General features: G+C 41.6%; 1 protein-coding gene across 1 annotated transcript in view; it reads left to right on the top strand.

Annotated features, from left to right (window-relative positions):
• The window catches only part of pebp4 (phosphatidylethanolamine binding protein 4), a 48,168-nt gene that overhangs the window by 27,481 nt on the left and 1,277 nt on the right, over positions 1–19,410 (top strand). The window contains exons 5-6 of the mRNA XM_019275970.2: positions 12,939–12,984; positions 13,863–13,979. Coding sequence (XP_019131515.1) covers positions 12,939–12,984; positions 13,863–13,979 — 163 coding nt within the window. The remainder of the gene's footprint in view (positions 1–12,938; positions 12,985–13,862; positions 13,980–19,410) is intronic.

Below are 19,410 nucleotides of genomic sequence, written 5' to 3' on the forward strand. Positions count from 1 at the left end.
ACGACCATTGTGTATAAAATCCTGTTTTTCCTGAAAAGATTTCTAGTCGCAGCCGCAGACAATGTTCCCCCACACAAGCTGTCGTCTTTGTCATACCCCCCCCTCCCCTCCCTCCCCTCCACTTCAGTCAGTAAAGCAGGATCTCTGGCAGTCGGCCCCGCGTGCGAATTCATGCGTTTCAGGGTACAGGTGGGGGGTTTGCCGGAGCCTGCCTACCTGTTCCCCTGTAAACTGGTCAGTTTTGACAGACATGGATGGAAGAGGGGGGGGAGTTTGTCGGGAAGGTGGGGTAGGCTTGGAAACCAGAAGGGTAGAGAAAGGGGCGGGTAAATGAACAAATGTCAGGGTTAGTGGGGGGTTGCTGGGGCCGCGGCTGTGGAAAATGCTTCCTCTCAGGGGTTTCTCCTGATAGGGTACGGTGAAGGGGAGTGAGGCATGCTGATAAAAACAACTCACTAACAATTATGCTAACCAAAAATAGCCCTTACTTAAGTATATAGCATGCTTTCCAGTTAATTGTACACAAAAACAAAGACTTCACAAAAGACCTCCTGCAGCCAATGTATTTTCTTGTATTTTGGCATGATAATTAAGTGTGACAGCTATGAATGCAAAGTTGGCAGATATTATAGTGGCCTGTCTAACTCTACATACTGATTATGATTGTTTGTATTCCAAAAGTTATACTGAGCTATAAAATTAGAAAACTGCAGTATAGTGCAGGGAACTGTATTGTATAATAGAACAAATAATTAAAAGTGGTATAAGAGGAATTGTGTCTAATAAATAAAATAAAGTGTGCTCACGTGCCTGAAACACGCCAACAACCTACCGTGATTTTATAAATATACCAACAAGTCTGTCCATCCATCCATGGAGGTTTGTCAGTCGTCTGTACATGATTGTATAGAAACTGGAGATTTGGTTTATGAATATTAAACAATAATTGTTCCTATTTCTGTGAGTATTATTTATTTATTTATTTTTTTGGAGTACTTGACAATTACAAAATTTTTCCATTCTGTGCAGATTACAGCCCGTGTCCCTTCCTAACCAAGCGACTGACTGCATGGGATTTAATGACAGCGTTCCTAATATGCTCAAAAGATAATGCTTTTCATAATGGCAAGCGGGAAAAAAAGCCACCATCAATACAATGCGTTCAGTGGAAGCCAACATTTTATCCGTGTTACACTTGAATAATTTGTGTACGATTGCTGCATTTCCTCTGAATTGTTCTCCGGGTTTGTTCAACTTATTCTTATTGATATGCTGTAGGACTAACAACCATAAAATCTACTAAGACCTCTGATCTGTACTATTGACCATTATCATAGCCAAGAGCTTTGTTACAATGTGGTATTTTTATGCTACAGTTTGTGAGAAACCTGTTTACATTCCAGGGTGCTGTATAGTTCACTTCTCTCCGCAGCTCAGTCGGATTCCAAAGCACTGTATAGATTTCTTTCAGCTGATGAAATTAAAAAGACAGCAGTGTGTGTGTGGTGTGCCTTCCAGCAACACGATTTGCCTGTGAGTTCACGATACGGGTTGAGAGGGGAGTTCCTTTGGGGGGGATTAAATAGCTCCCTCTCTTCCTTCCCTCCTCCCCTGCCCTCCATACTTGCAGAACACAAACAGCTTGCAGGGCTGTACAGTACTTGTACAACATGTTTGCCACAGTGCTGCTCACAGGTAACAATAAGCCAAGGTCAAAGGTTAAGAGGGATTGTGGAGCTCGGATTCTTGTGTGTTCCTCTGGCAAACATTGTGTACACAGGCACAAGAAGCAGTGCCCATGGTATCGCTGGGAGAAATAAAGAGTGTGAGACAGAGAGAGCGAGTTGGCTCGGAAGAGAGGTGGGGGGGATCAAAACGAACAAGACCGGGGCCGGTTTCATGAAGATATGTTGGACTGGTCTAAGAAGGTCGGACAGTCTTAGTTTAGACTACTCTATTATAACATCACGATTACACCTGCTGACAAACTGAGACAAAAGATGACAGCATCGGTTGTTGCTTCAAACCCTTCAAAATGAACTCATATGACCTAAAAGGAGGGCAAAAGGTAACTGTATGCAAAGTGCTTGAATTTGAGCGGCGTCCTTGCAGGGGTGAGTAGGTGTAGATGTCTTTCAACTATAAAATCAATCTCTCACTAACCTAAAGTTAACTGAACTATGAAGTTTTTAAGTAAGACTTACCTAAAATCAGGGCTGGAAGAAGTATTTCTTTTACTTAAGTCACAGTCTACTCCATTATAAACTCCATTATGAAAGCAGCACGATGGCCCCTTGTCAGAGTTATATTATTATATATTATATTACAACAGATGTATGCACATGTGCTGTAAGAAGCGTTTTAATGTTGAAGATGGTCAAGTTAATTTGCTTCATATTTCATAAGTGGATCATGTGTTTTATTTGAAAATCAGAAATGTAGTGGAATAGAAGTATGAAGTAGCAGAAAGATTCAAAGGCTTTAAATTATATATTTACCTACAATACTTGACTTATATGGACTTAGTTACAGTTTACCACTACCTAAAGTTAGCCAGTTTTAAAGGTATCCAGTGATACCAGGGTTAAGTGATCGTGGAATGGGAGAAAAGATGAAAAAGGAGTCGTTGAAGATGCTTGTAAATGAATTTAAAAGTATATATATTGTAAAATATCCTCTTGATTTTAAGATTTCCTTGTTTTTTTTTTACTGAAATAAGTTCTCGTATCTCGTATCCAAAAAGATCGGCGAAAACCGCACAGTTCTGAGCAACTGATGAACTTGGATGCATCCCTGAACTCTGACTGTTGGTTCGATTTAAGCCATAGTGAATGTCTATCTTTGTGAAACCAGATCCCTGCCTCCGTCGGGCTCTTTGAATGGGAAGGAGATTATCCATTTAATCTCTTAATCATACACACTGTATACATAGTTGGTCCTGTGCCTAAAACCTCTGTCCTGATCAGATGTGTCATAGCCACCTTTTTTTTGCCTTGATTCCCTCTAACCCACAGACTAATTCAGGTTAGCGCTGACACTGTTACACTTGTTCCTCTCCAGCTGTCAGTGTATTATACCCTTGGTGCCCTACTAAAATGAAACCCAGACCAATGGTGCATAAAATCGAATGTGGAAATATGTAGATTTAAAGTACAGCTTTTTAAAAATCCCTCATTCCCACAAATGTATTCAGAGTAAATGCAGATGTTTCATAACATCGGGTTACTGTACATTTTGCACAGTATATGTTCCCCAAAAGTAGGAATTAATAATGAAGATGCTTTTTGGCCTGAAATTGCTATTCAAACAATTATGTACTTAGTTTCTTCCAACAAATGCATTCCACATTATTGTTTTGCCTCATAGCAAAGCACCCAAAAGACTAAAACCTTTCATTTCAGCAAAGGCCGCTATTGGTCACCGTCAATAAAAGCATAAAAGCATTTATTTCCCACGTTTGTCAAATTAACAGCATACTCCATCTCCCATAGGACTTGTAAGGTTCATTAACCTTTCTGTGAAGTGGGACAGGTTTCCAGCAGTTACCATAACCTCTGTCTCGCTCCTACCTCAATTATAATAGAAGAATTAAACATCCAGCGATTCAAAACAGTAATGCTGCCTCTTAAATCCCTTTGTACCAGCTCTCAGTTGTTAATGACTAAAGACACTGAATGAACTATAGAGTTATCAGCAGATATAACCGCGGACAGAAGCATATCAAATGGCTACTCTTAACAGCAGGGATTACAGACTGTACATGTACAGTTTTTGTTTGATGGCCAGATTTTTACTAAAATTATTATTCAGGTTTTTAAAATGGTAGGTTGCCTTTGTTATCTATGAATTACACGGCATTGGATTAATGGTACATAAAAACAGTTATTGTTCATTTGGCAAACAATTCAGTATGGAAACACTTGTGGCTGTTTATGAGTTTATTAATTGTTGCAAATTACGGGATATTTCACCGACATTTTCCCGTCTTGTTGCGCCGGCGTCCTTCCAAAGTCAAAAAGAGTAGACTGACCTTGAACTAATTAAGTGGTCAATTACACGCCTGTTGATCTCTTTTTAATTTCTTAATAATTAGATTAATTGTGTGGGCAAAGAGTTCGTTGTCTTGTCCACCTACTCCTACTCCTCCTCCTTCATCCTCCACCTCTTCCTCTCACTTCTTTTCCTCCTCCTCCATGCCCGGGCCCACAAGGTTTCCATACTCATTTATTTTGTGTCACTGTTCACACTTCAAAAATGACTTTAATTCTGTGCCATTGACTGTTTTAATAAGCTTAATCTTCCTCTTCTCTCCCACCCCCTTAAATCTCCCCCATCCTCTCATGTATTAATCAAAATCCAGCACGTGCCTGGATGTATTTGTAGGCACACAGCTCTATTATAACTCTATCAGTTTACTATCTCCCTGGATTTATGGTCTTACCGCCGGAAACTGCTGTAGCCATGGAGCGGCGAGGCCTCGTGTTTGTGTGTGCATGTCTTCTGATGCTACTTGTAGGCAATGCTCAGGCTGGGATTTTCCATCGCCACCCCCGTCAGTGGGAAGCCCTATATGGGGACATGTCAGCGCCTTGTTTGCTTGTTGTGCTGATGAAGCTGGGGGTGGGGCGAGTGGGCAGCCTTGTTCAGGTTCCAGGATTCCCTTCAAATGAGTCAGCCAGCCCCCACTCAAACTGACTGTTACCTTGGGAACTCAAGCTTGGGCTTCCCTCAACACTACTTAAGTACAGACTCATCAGCACCCATACTCCCGAGCACACACACAGGAGCTGTAAGGGCAGCGGCAGCAGCAGCACCCGGGTTGGATGAAATTACCTCATTAAAAGACTTTGGCCTGTACTTTGCCCTGTTAGGCCCAATCTGCTCTGTGAGAATGAGATGACCAACCCAGCACGGCCGCTTTGTTAAGGCGAATTTGTAATGTACGCAAATTAAGACCGAATAGACGAGCGTTATAATGAGTTTGGGTGGCTAGTTTCTTAAGTCAGTGGTTTGAGTAATAGTATGCATCCCTGCTAATGAGCACAGCCAGCGCGGTGTAGGTTTGGTACATCACAGGTGATGTCAGCGATGTCTGGAGTTCACTTAATAACTGGACTGTTTATGTTTCCAACGCAGTTCATTACCAAAGCCAAATGAGTCGCTAAAGCCATTAGTCTAGCAGGCTATCGTTAACTGGGTTAATTTGTTGATGCAGTGAAGCAGATCATGGGTGACTCCCCCGCTGGCTTTCACCCTGTCCTGCTGAGGCCGATCCATCCCGCTCAGCTGATCACCGTTAAAAGGTTGCTCTACCAACCAGTCACGCCAGACTCGAGCCCATTAGGCTCACACAGGCTCATTTAATGTAAATGGAGACTCTAGGAAATAAATAAAAAAATATTATAATTAGGGCTGTGTTTAATTTAATAGGGGTTAATATTATCAGCTTTATTAAAAATGTAGTTGTTTGTTTTGATGATTTTTTTTTTAATGACATGAAAATATCTGTGTGAAAATTGAACCAGTGTTCAGTATTATTTATTTTATGTGTTAACTGATTTATTAAAGGTCCAGTGTGCAGGAGTGTAAGTTCCTGATTGCAACCCCATCACCTCACCCTCCCCTTCCTAACATGAAGAAGAAACTACAGTGAATGTGAACCACACAACAACATTACAGACCTACACCGTCTCTATGAAAATTATTCTTATTTTCAGGTGGTTATACACTGATTAAAACATAATTATGCATATCATATTCAATTCCTGCTATTTTTTTAAATGGAGTCCCTTAAATCTGACACACTGGACCTTTAAGTGTATTTTTTTTTTCTATTTTGATGGGAGTTTGGAGTCAACTGCATCACCATTTGTGCATGAATATAAAAATATAACATGACCTGCATATGCTGAAACCGCCGTACACCTCTACCAGCTGCTCAACCGAGAAGTAAAGGTTGTCTGCTGTAACACAGAGGCTGGCATCGCTCCCATTTCATGCAGCACTGGGCTCTGCCACGGTCTGTTTGTGTGCCATCTTGATCTGATCTGAGAAGAAGAAGAGAGCTTCCAGCAGAGGAATGTGGTGTAGCTTGAGTTTGCAGTGCAGTTGAAGAGGTGAAGCCATCTGTCTGAGCTGCGGCACCTGGTTCATTCTGTTCATCCTCCTCAGTTACAGAGCCATATATATATGTACGGGTTTGATGCCTGTTTCCCCGGTGCATTTCACAGAGTTGAACTGTGGGCCACCTATGGTAATAGAAACAAAAGCAAAGAGCGACTCTAGGAAGCACTATAGCTACAATGAGTGAAAGTCAAAGACCACCACAGGAAAGAGCTCCCTGTAGATGTGATCTCAAATGTGCTTCACTATCCTGGCTGGTGGGAATGATGGCTTAAAACCGTTTAGTCAACTTCATGATGCCTGTGTGACCCTTCTGGGCCTTGATTAGGATGCATGCTTGTCTGCAGATGGCATAAATGGTGCACACTCACTGGTTTATGCAGATTTTACTCCAGCATGACAGCTGAATCTGAGAGTAGTTGGCAAGCTTTTTAGAGATCTTTGCCACCTGGCAGCGATGGACCAAAGCTAGGAGAGACCAGGGTCCTGCCAAAGGTCAGCTGTGATAGTAGGAGGGAAAGTTTCAAGTTAAGCATCTAAATGTTGCTTTTGTCCGGGCCTGAATTTGTTGATGCATAAAGAGTATCACAGGAGAGTAAGATTGTCACCATGTTCTCCGAACCTGGTCTAATCTGCAGGGTGAAGAAGCTTTACCAACCAGCAAGTCTTATGTGGCTTCAAGGCTTTAAGGGCTAAACACAGGAGCTACAGAGTGTTGCAGCTGAAGCCCAATTTCACCATATCTAGGGATGGCACATGTGTGGTGCACCAGTTGGATGATTCAAGCTCGAGGAGGGACTGACTGACTGGCTTTTGTCAGTAAATTGTTGCACGTTATGCTAGTAAACTCAAAAGCCTCGCTGGTATCTTTTCGCCTGTTATGCAGAGAATCTTGTCAGCCAGTTATTTTCAATTCAGAAGTGGCAGATTCACACTGAAATCTTTAATTTTTTTAGCTCCCTCGAAATAAATTAGTCCCCTGGTTGAACGGACACGTGAATTCTCTCTTCCACTTTGGAAGAAGAAAAAACGTGTTTAACCTGTAAACGGTGAGGTTCCTTGTGAGACGCAGACTTTTTAATTCACAATAACCCTGCAAATGAATGGGCTGATTACCGAGGCGAAGATGAGGAGGCAGTCATAAGCACTTGGCTTGAGTGGAATAGGCTGGGTGGGGAGGAGGGGGAGGGATGGGTGGCTGTGGCGGTACAAGTCCAGCCTCAGAAATAGAGCTGTGAACACCATCTGTCATGCTCTCTCTCCCCGTCTGTTAGCCTGACTGCAAGTAGAAGGGAGAATGATGCTCTCAGAACTGCATTAGAAGGACGTGGGTGCTGATTGTCGTAGGTGTGGGTTTACAGGGTGTGCAAGGGAGGAGGAGGGAAGCGGTGAATATACAAGGAGGTGCATGAGTAACCGACAAAGGGAAGCACTCACCCACACAGAGAGAAGGAGAAGGGTTGTTGGGCAAGTGGGTATTCCTGGTGAAACCGCACCCCTGCACGCACCCACCACCTCCTCACGGACTCCTACCTATTGGCTCTTGTCAGAGGATTCCTAGTGGAAGTTATGTAGGCACATTGTACAAACACACTGCTCATTTTCTCCTCTAAGGCCTAGAGGAGTTAACAATTTGTGTAAATATTAAGCCTCATTTGAAAAGTTGAGATAATGTTGAGTAGGTTTTACCTACCTGTAGTTAACCATGTTTAGACCCGCAGGAGGTGCATCTGTGTCCCATCAGTAGTCATTTACAAGAAATTCATGATGACTAATACTGCTGTCAGACGTGAACTAATTCAGATTCACTGTGTGGATTATGATAAATTGATAATTGGTCGGATCGGTCTTGGTTGTGCTTCACTTGGAACACACAGCCGGAGTTTCTGCGCTGAATATCAGTGGTTGGAGTGTCAGGCTATTACGTGACCCACAGAAAAAGCTCTGCTGCATTGCTTTTTTTTTTTTTCCAGATTTTTCGAATTATTCATTGCTCATAATGTGTAGGTTGTTCGGGATCCTTTCTGCTTTTGTCTGAGTCAGAGTGTGAAATGGAGTCAGTAAAACATGAAACCAAAGCTGGGCCACGATGAACAACGGGGAGAGGCAGGATGAGGTGTCCGTAACACCACAGCTGGAATAATATTAGTTAGATCTGGCATCTAAAGAGGTAACTGACTTTTTATATTTGAAGAATTATATAGTGTAAATTTGCTCTTTTAACATTCAGGAACAAACAATAGATGATTTTTACATTTAAATCCACAAGACTGTTTCCCACGATTGCCCTCCAAAGGCAGATCAGAGGTCAGGGTCAGCTTTACAACACCGTCAGCGGCTCTGACTGTCTTTTTCATTTACCAGCCACATGTTTCCTGTTACAGAGTCTTGAACTCGGGCCCTCCATTAGATGGGTGGTGTCCCTACTCACTACACCCCCTGCTGCCACAAATAAATCAGTAGATGTCTGGCCAGTCTCCAGCAATGTAAACATAGTACAACAAATGTTTAGCTGATCGAACAAATGTGGTGATATTTTCTGAACAGTTAGTTACTGCTAGATTTCCCAATGATATTCTTCAGATTTATTTTTCCATTTGATGTTTATGGGTGAATTCACAACTGAGGCAAAGCATCATACCAAATCCAGGATACAGTTGCTAGAATTTCTCTCCCACTCTTTGTTTATTGCTCGCTGGTTCTCAGTCTCTCATGTCAAAAAAAATTGTCTCCTCTTGAAAAGATTAACACACCTTTATGATTCACAGCGAATGTTGTTTTCTCCTTGTTTAAGTATGTTAAATAGTAAACAGCCATTTTGACGCTTTCAGTTTTTATCTCTGTCAGTTTCTGCCTCTCCCACACTGCTCAGTGTGTGATTCACCATCACAGCTACAAGAATGGGTATTCCCCTAGTATGAAGATGCAAAGCGTGGTCACATTTTGTTTGACATATTAACTCTCACTTTAACTCGATGCAGGTAATTCTCTTTGTTTGTTTCACTACCATTTGAATAAGAAAAGACTTCTAGCTTATGTTAACTACAGGTTAAAATGATCACCAGACCTCTGTGCTGTTATGATGACAGTTTGGTTGTCTGGGTTTAAGTGGTTTGGTGGCAGGAATTATTTATAATCTATGTCATCCAGTCAGAGTTGTGCTGATTTATTTATTATTGAAATCAATGTTCAAAAAGACAGTGCAGCATTGTTGTCATTGTGACAAAGCATTAACCTACTAAGCTTCTCTCTGTCTTCGCTGTGTATCTGTCTGCCACACAAGAAGAGTTTAAAGGGCAAAACATATAAATGGTACAAATGTTAAATAAACATAAATTAATGGAAACATATATTAAAAGTGTGTGTAGAATAGTTTGGCCACAGTGGTAGGCGGTGTTACATATTTAGCTCTATGAATGATTGAATATTGAAGAAATGGTGAGGTTTGATACTCACAAACGTACAAATTTAAAATAGCTACAAGATGAGAAAATATTTAGAAACACTCATGGTGTGTTCCTTGGTAACTGCATATGTAATGAAGCTAGTCTTATTCAACTTTCAGCTGTTGAAATGGCATAACTTGCAGATTTCCAACTGCTGAAACACTGACACAGCAGCCGTGAGTTCTCTGTTTAGTTATAGATGTATATTTTAATGTTCTGCTTCGAATTAAACGACCAGTAATTGTTTTTTTTAATGAAAAAGATGCACAGTATGCATTGGATTTGTATTATGAGCAAACAATACCGCACAGTTACAACCATCCAAGCTAGTGTGTTCTCTGACATCTGTCTTATGTAATGTAACTTTCACCCTCAGCTTGAGATCAAGCGCAGACGATCCAAAAATAAAACAGCTGTGCAGTCGGTCAGTATTTGAATATGTTGTACTGCAAAAGAGAGAGAACTTAATGTGTATCAATGTGTATTTCTATAAATCTATCTTTATCATAGCATCAGCTAAAGCTTTAATTTATTTGGGATGCGTCATGGTATCCGATCATAGTTATCCTTAGTTTATAATACTGTTCCGTCTTTATTGGGGGGCTTTACAGTGTCTGGGTTGTAGAGTCTCAACGCTTTTGACATTTTCAACCCTGAGCCCAGAGTATCATCCTAGCTGAGGATACCATTGATCCAAGATTAACTTCATCAATGCGCTATGTGGCTTTTGATTCCCCCTAACAAAGCTGAAATGGATTTACTATATGAAAAACTTTATGTGGTGCAAACAGTCGTAACATCTGAATTAACTGAAATGAGATGACTTGTGTGAGTACTTGTTCATCAACTTAATGGTGGGTCACAATAGACAGTGCGTGAGCTTTGCCATCATTAAATCCTATTTTAATTTATGATATCATCGCTCCCAGACTTTGCACGGGTGAGGTTAACAAGCAAATCACTCATCAGGGGCGAGGGGTATTAGGTGAATTTAATTAATTCAGAATAAAATAAAGCTCATCAAGTTACAGATGAATCTTTGGAGTTATCATTTAAATGTATTGTTATTGTTGTTTTATTTTTGCCCACAAATTTCCTAGAACATTTATTAGAAACCTTGCAGACTGATACACATATTCAAACCCATGATTTAAGCTGAACCTTTCCTTAATAAACACAATTAACACAGCAAGCGGCTGTCAATCATTTAGTGGTCAGAACTTTTCACACCCTGTGCCCCGCCCCCACAGCAGGGTCCCCGAGGGAGGCCGCCCACCATGTGAGAATGTCCCGTAGATTAGTGTGAGCGAGTCCCGTCACTCCCCAGTGAACATCAAGAGTCGGCGACCTCAACACTGCCCTGCCCTGTCACAGCTACTGTGCGATAGCAGCTCAGCCGTGGAACAGATAAACCACTATAACCACGTAACTGATTATTTTTCAAGATTTTGATATCCTGTGAATATTAATATGTTATTCATTGCTTGAGTTCTGCATGTGATTGACTTGTCTTTTATTGTTTGGCTGAATTTTCAATATTGCATTCATTTGCTGTTGTTTTTACTCTATGTATTATAATGAAATTAAAAGGGCAGAGGGTGCCGTGGAGAGTGAGCGAGAACTGAGCATTAAGATGTGGGAAAATGTTGCACGCTCAAATGTTGACTACCTGTTGCTATGGCGATGGGTTTGGATCCTGCAGGCTGCAGGACTCTTGCTATTTCTAAATAAAGCTTTTTTTTTCTCACTGATCAGTGGATGAAGATACTCACAGTTGAAACTAATCTTCTGAATTTTTACCAGTCTGTGTAAACACTGGTGCTCTGCGCTCTAATACTTAGTGCTAAACCTCCTAAACAGCAGTTACAGGATTATATATTAGATGATGCACAATAGAGGACTCACTGCTACATGTTTTCTATTCAAAGAGTCAATGATTAAAAATGAATATTGATAAATGAATCATTACAAAGTGTACCTTAGTCATCTGGCACGGACACTATGTCCTTATGACTATAGAGTTGTAACATTTTAATTGGCATAATGTGCCATCATTGGCTCCAAATGGCATTTCATCAGCTGCCAGGTGACACATATGACTAGCAAGCAAACTACATTTTTTCCATTTCCTGGTCAACAATATAAACTGAACACAACTACAGTTATTTATTATTATTCAAACAGTAGATCTCCTTTTAAAAAAAATATCAAAATTGATGACTGTAAAACGTGTTTGCACTATAAAAACACAAAATACCATTGTATGTTCCAAATTAGTCAACATCCATTAAAAGAAATTCAGATTAATGTTTTAATAGTGCTACGTTTCTGTTTATGGATCAAAGGAGATGAATAAAAAGCCCCTCGTCCTGCACATCTTTTGTCCTCACATGCTGTCTAGAAACACAGTACCTTTGTCACCCTGTGGGGGGAGCCTGTGCGTGCAGAAAAGGAGGACAGAAATAGGTGCTGAGATCAGATATTTGATGCCTGTGATGGGGACTTCCATGCTTACCTCAAGTGGGTTTTGGGCCATTTCACAGACAACATATTTAGTCCTTTTTTCCTCCCACTCAAGGATGCAGCCGTCTTGCTGTAAGCAGCCAAGTCTATTAAACAAACATTCCTGTGTGCAATTTGCAGTGCGAGGTGCCCGACTGTGTGCTTCCTGGGGATGAGGGAGTTTAACCTGACAAATATACAGTAGAAAATGCTTATGCTTATAAATATCTGCGCTTCACATCAGGTTAGATGATGTCTGTTTCTAGGCAACAAGAAGTTAATATACAATTAATAATATGGTAAATTGCTACCTGGTAATCCACTCAGTGGTTTAATTTTCTTGGAAACTCTCCTTTGTCTGAGGATTGTCTTCAGATATGAATATGAATTTGTAGATATTTAACATTAAAATATTTTTTTAAAGTACAGCTGTGATGAGGTGAAGCTTCCTGTAATGTAAATTAATAGCAAATTATTTCCCGATCATCACCTGATTCTCTAAATCTATGCTTGCCATGACAATATATGTCTAATTTAGTTAGACTATAAAAAAGAAATTGGCTTGGGAATTAAATGCCGTCTCCAGGCTCTCTCTAGTTGGTACAGTTTGTGCTAATTCAAGGACTGATCATTGAGCTAAGTGAGCACAGAATATTTGGCTGAGAGCACAAAACCGAGAGAAGAGTGGCATTATGTTAGTGTTGTAGAAAGCAATGTTATGGCTCACTGTACTGTCTTTCTTGTCAAATTGTTAGTTGGATTGTTTGTTTGTTTTTTGCAGATTTTGCCCAAAAGTGAGATGATTTAACTATGTTTAATAAATCTCTCACATGCTTTGCCTGACTGCCTCTGTGTCTGAATTACCAGGGCAATGCACTCAAGAAAGGAAAGATACAAGGGACGACACTCACCGGTAAGTATGGTTTCAGTTGACCAATCATTTGTAACCTTAGCTATTGTACTCATTGTATTTTTAATATTGTGTAAGCTGTCAAGTGTACGGTACTAAATAGTTGCCTTCGGGGTCAAGAGGTCATGTTGTTTTGAGCGTGTATCAAATGCACAACAGTAGGGTTGAGACAGATGTTGGGTGTGGTTGCTGCTGTCTTGCAGTGTTGATGTTGTTAGCTCGGTGCTAATCAAAAGATACGCAGCTTTGCCAAGCAAAGAAATTACTGTTTACGAAATTCTTTTACCCACGTGAAACCTACTGCTGCTGGTTGTTTAATCAGCTTCGAATGAAGCCGTTCAGATCATTTCTCTTGGATAAAAGTATGAACTTGACAGTCTGTACTGTTCCATGCTTGAGCAATCCTCTGAGACCTCACATCCTTAAACAATGGGAGTAAATGAAGACTTTTCACACAATACCTTCAATAATTTTGTGTCACATTAGTGAGGAAATAGCGTGTGAACAGTGGGGTAGATATTCTCTATCTGTTGAGGTGGTGCATCACATGGAGAGGGTTTTTAGATCACACACTTCATGATAGATGGAAGAAGAAAAAAAAGGGAGAGGACGGTCTTTTCTAATATTTTGTGGGTCTCTAGACAAACGAGGGACACAAAAGTTTATCCAGAGAAGAGCTTCCCAGAGCGATAGAAGAATCCGAGGAATTTATTGTCATCTAAAATAAATCCACATGCAAGAAGAGGTTTTATTGGAAACCTTTAACCGTGAAAAGAATTGGGATATCAAAGATGTATCCCACTGTTAGATTATTGCTATGTAATATCATTCTCTCAGTCTCAGCTCTCCTGGTTTTAATGCTTTGTTTTTTTTCCATGCAGACTACTATCCTCCAAAGCCGCCGCAGGACTCTGGTTTTCACCGCTACCAATTCATGTTGTTTGAGCAACTTCCAGATGTACCAGTGTCACTCACCGAGCGGGAGAAGTCGTCCCGCGGTAATGACTCCACAACACTGTTGTTAACCGACTTGCAGTATCATCTATCATATACCAACACTGATCAACACAACTGCCAACTGTTACTTGTTGAATCAGCAAAAAGAAAAGATCATGCCAAGGCATTAAAACTCTAGGCCCAAGCGTTTCCTCTCGACTGAACCACATGGTATGTTTTTTGTGGTTATAGGTCTTCTGTTTTTGGAACCTTTGTAGGCTGTTGTAGTTATTTTTGTAAATATTAGCAAGCAGGGTATACTATTTTCTGACATACAGTAGGAAGTTGTGTCATTTTACGACGTTAGATTCATTTAGGTATTGCATCACTAGTTTGAGTGGGCTTAATCCGTCATAAAGGGTGACATTTTTCCATATTAGGTTACAACAAATATAACCATGACACTACTGAAGCTGCTGTTATTAGTAATTTGATGTATTATATAATAACAGCCAGACTCCATCTAACCGTATTTAAGCTCAGGTTATGGCGCGTGGTTCTTTCATCTGGACACATGTCATTATGCATAATCCACCAACAATTACAAGCGTCTGATCGATAGATCTGGAGTTGCTTCAGAAAGATCTTTTATTCCAAGTGCTTGAACCTAACAAGGGAAATGTTAATGATGTTAGTGAGTAAGTCTGCTGCAGTGTTAATGCCGGCGGGGTCAAGACGAGTATTGTTAGCTCCCACGCACACCTGCACGAGTCTGCCTGACCACATCTCGTTAACCTCCGCCAAACCTGAAATCCTCATCAACCATGTCAGTACACGTGTGCATTTACTTATAACCTTGATTGCTGTTAATATTATTACCAGATCATTTCTTAGTTTGTCTCCCCTGAAAAGACAAACCGTGTTTGTCTTGCAGAAAGCAGACTTCTTGTTTTGTTTACGCTTCAGGTTTTTTGACTTTTCCTCCCCCTGAAGAAAAAAGTCTCTTGAAGGTGGGCAACTGCACTTGGATGTACAGTACAGTACCTCACAAGTAGGCGTGCCCATCTGTCTGTTCTACTCGGGTCACAGCCGGTGATTTGAGGGGAGATCAGGGCGGTTTGAGACTTCAAGCACTGCGGCCGTGAATGAGCGGAGCTGCCAGTCTTTGCTGTTTGAAGTTTTTGACAGCTATGTCAGCAAACAATCCAACCACATTAGGCTCAGGTCTGTTTGATGTTGAAACTTCTGGAAAAAGAAATGTCAAAAGAGATGTGCAGTATTTTATGTATTCAAACTCACATTTTTTTTTTTGGGAGGTTGAGATGAACTCCTATCACAATGTTAGGGTATTCACTGTGTCAGAACTGATTAAGCAGAACTGAATAATCGCTTGCTATTTAGAATATTTTAATATATTGTTTTTTGTGCAAAATAAACTGGAGCGCACTCATTTTCTACTTGCCAGCTCCAATACAGTAGTTGCCCCCACATTATGAAGCGATTGAACTGAGTGGATCCACCCATCCTTAATCTACTGGATGAGTTTAACTCCCGCTGTTGTACTTCCTCTCCCCTGCAAACTGTTCTCTCTATTCAAGGGAAATGAAATTAAGAAATTCACTCTTGGATAATCAAATGTTTCATGATGGGTCAATTCTGGAGAGGATAACTGCCCTTGTAAAGAGGGTAATGGAAATAGACTCTGCGTGACATATTAAGAATGAAAGCCCAGTCATGGTTTATGAATAGAAAAATATTCGATTTTCACAGTTATTATTGGTTTGGCTGAATTCGACGGTGTACCTGCTGTATTATTATCGGCCTCCACTTGGCCATGATGAGCACGGTATTCCCGCACAGACAAGAGGAACGGAGGGAATCCCATGTCTCCCCACCTCCTCCGTTAAGTATGTTCACTTATTAGCGTCTGTCCTCCCTCCATGTGGTATGACACAGAGAGCATTTTTCATAGCCCATGACATTAATTGATGTGATTTGCAAAGGGAGAGCATTTAGTCGTGGGTGGGAGACTCCTAATGATCGTTTTCCACTTCCAGTAGCGCAGTCATTGACTCAATTTTATCGCAAATTTGTCGTCTTTTTTCTTTTCATCTCTGACCATCACTTGAGTAGTAAAGGGGGTGAACAATGAGAGGTGGAGTAGGGCTGTTGTGAGGAACCGTGGGAGTCTGCTGTGCCTCCTGTGTTAAGGTTATGAATGTGGGTCAGTGAACTGATGGAGACAGCTGGTTTGTTACACAAGGAACTACAGGGGGGCTGCGCTCTTGGCACCGGGCACAGGGGCGTGATTGTAGGGAATCCCCTTCGCTCTGGCTCAGGAAGGCTGTTCTGACTGGAGGCTGCCCCTGTGCCAGGGTGGGGGGCAGGCGTGGGCACGCAGGCCCTTGTGATACTTGTTAGCCACTTGGCAAGCTCTCAATATGTCCTGCTACTGTTCAGTGCCGCAGAGTCAGTTTGTCAAGGGAAACAGTGTTACAAGGCCAGGGAGGAAAACGCTGAGGCCTTGAGAAAGGCTATCTAGTGTTGTTTCAGCCTACACGTTAGTTTGCACATAAACTGTTCACACATCCAGTCCCCTGTCTCCTGAATTGGACCTCAGCGGATACTGTGGATTGATCAGAAACAGTCTGAAGAAAAAAGTTGGAAATTAAAAATTGATCAGTTCTTGACATTTTTCCTCCATTTTTTTCGCGGTAAATTACAAGGGAGAGGATATACGTGACGATCATGTCGTGTGAATGAATGGATCACAGTGGAGTTAGCTGCTGGATGGTGCACGTTGCTCATCTTGCCTCCTAGAGCCCCTACTGCCAGCTCAGCACACTCCACAGTAATTGAAGCCATTTGCAATGTTGCAGTGTGGTAATGGGCAGATCCATGTCTACCACCCACCCACAGCCTCTACCATTAATCAGAGCTGCGTGGAGTCAAGAGAGCCAGGATTTGGTTGCTACAGCAGGCCTGAGTTTCAGCCAGGAGTCGGCTGCCTTAAAGGAACACTTTGACGTGTTGAATTTTGGCTGGTTGTGTTTTTTTTCTTCTCTCTCTCTCTCTCTCTCTCTCTCTCTCTCTCTCTCTCTTCCCAACACACGCTTGTCAGGTTTGGAGTAAAAGTTTCTAGATTTATTTCTTAATTCCCCTCATCGATAAATCGCTTCGCAGTATTGTTAAAATTCATTGCTGAAATGACTAATCAAAGTAGAGCTTAAAAACAGTTGACTGGTTAGTCAGTCCACAGGAAAAAAAAAAAAAAAAAGATTAATCATTCACATAACGTTTCATATAAAGTTGCCAAATGTTCCCGAGTTTTCTCAAATCATTTGAGGAGCTAAATCTGCTGCTTTTATTTGTTATATGTAGTAAACGGAATAACTTTTGGTTTTGGACTGTTGGGTGTGAAATTTGATCATGTCACCTTGGATTGTAGGGAATGATGGGCATTTTAGCTGTTTGCTCACAATTTATAGACCAAGTTTATTGATTAATCAAGAGAAGATGACAGATTAATCGATAACAGAAGTAATAATTAGTTCCAGCAAGGTCTGAAATAGTTAGTTGATTAATCAATTTGACAGAAAACTACTAAGCAACTATTCTCATCTGTCAAAAACTGCAGTGCCTCAGACGTCCACTTTGAGGTTGGCTGCAAAACGAGGCAATCTCCATAAGCTGGCATGTTAAAATGCTCTTCACAGCAGAAATAAACATGTTTACAGCCTGGTCTCTGTAGCTAATTTCCCTGTTTATGACAACTGTACTGATGTTTTCATAACCTACCAATTTTAATTATATTACGGCTTGATGTTATGCAGCATGGCTGCTTTGATTGACAGCGGCTGGTTTCAGCAGCTCTTCAGGAACCTATGGGTGACGTCACGGAGACTACATACGTTTATATTCATGCAGTCTATGAATCCAACTTGTGACACATCCCTTTCAGACTGACAATGCAGGCTGCTAGATTGACGGGAGGCTGTGAGCTGAGACTGGAAGCCAAACCTCGTGACAGGTTTCACCGAGGTCTTCCGCCCCGCTGAAGCATCTCTGAGTGAGACACTTCCCTGCTTTAGAGGCACTGTTCTGTGGGTGACCCCTATAACCTCTGACATTCACCAAAGAATTCCCCTTCATGATAATAGGATTGCATTATTATGACTATGAATGTTGTATGATAAAGCTCTGTAAAGCTCTTACCCTGATATGGCTCCTCTCACTCTGCTGCGATGAACAGGATCACTTGGTTTTGAGTATTTTTGAGAGACTATAAGAGGTTTAACAGGGACACCGCCCACACCACTAAATGTAGCAGTTCTGTGTCACCTCACAGCAGTCCTGATCTTCCTGCCATACCCAGACGGAGAAGCAAGGTGGAAACAAAAGGGGAGGCAGGAAGACTTTAACATCGCCCTCAGGTCCCACACTATCTGTCCTTTCCATGAGCAGGCAGATGGGAGAGGTGGAAACACGTCTCTGCACTACAAACAGACACCAGCCTATTTTAAGGTCACTTGTAAGTCTAGGCATTTGCAGGGTACCAGCCAGCGTGATAGCACCAGATATTGTGAATTCGCCTCATTTTGGATTGCGCCCAATGATTGCACAGCTTTAGACAGGATTATGTGTGTAAAGCCTTACAAGCAGCGCCTGGTTTTGACTCTCCGTCTGATCGTTAGTCTACAATAAAACGATCTTCAGTGTGACATTCTCCGTTAGAGGAAATGTTGCCTAATACTACTGTAAGGCAATTTTTCAAGAGAAAGTTTGACTTTTTAAATGCAAGAGAGTCAGATCTGCCACATGACTTGTGAACTATATCCCCATATTCAGTGTAAAGTTTGCCGTCCCCTCAGCTAAGTGCTACCTCTAAAGGGTTAGGGCCTTGTTCTGGACATGCAGGAGACTTTAGGGATGTGCAGAGGCGGTGCATTATCTCCCACTGAAGCACAGGCCAGAGGGGCCACCGGGGCCATGCCCTACTGCACAGACAGGTCACTTGACTCCATTGCCCTCTCTTGATTATTGGAGCCCTCTCTGCAGGCAATCCTCATCCACAGAGAAGACCTGGCAAGATTCAGGTACTCATCTGCTCATCTTCCAGTTATTATTCATCACCTTCCACCAGCTGAGCTCAGAACCTGGCCTCACCTCGTGGCAAACCCTGGACACACAGAGGTGTCATTCTCATAAGCTAAACATGTAGGGAAGATGTGGAAGGGCCTAAAAGTAGTTGATGATCATTTTAAACTGAAACTTACTGGTTCACGTGTGAACAAATACGCTACTTTAAGATTTTGCATCTGAAATGTAAATGAATCTTTGTGATTCGCTCCTGCATTGATGGGAGGGGACTGCACTTGATGTGCGTGGCAGTGGCAAAGTGTATTTCTTCTCCCATATCTCCTCCGCGATGATGGAGGATACAAAATGTGGCTGCCTGATGGTGAAAACAGCCACGGCAAAAGCCTGTAAAGC

Source organism: Larimichthys crocea, chromosome III (assembly GCF_000972845.2).
Source record: "Larimichthys crocea isolate SSNF chromosome III, L_crocea_2.0, whole genome shotgun sequence".
Classification (NCBI taxonomy): Eukaryota; Metazoa; Chordata; class Actinopteri; family Sciaenidae; genus Larimichthys; species Larimichthys crocea.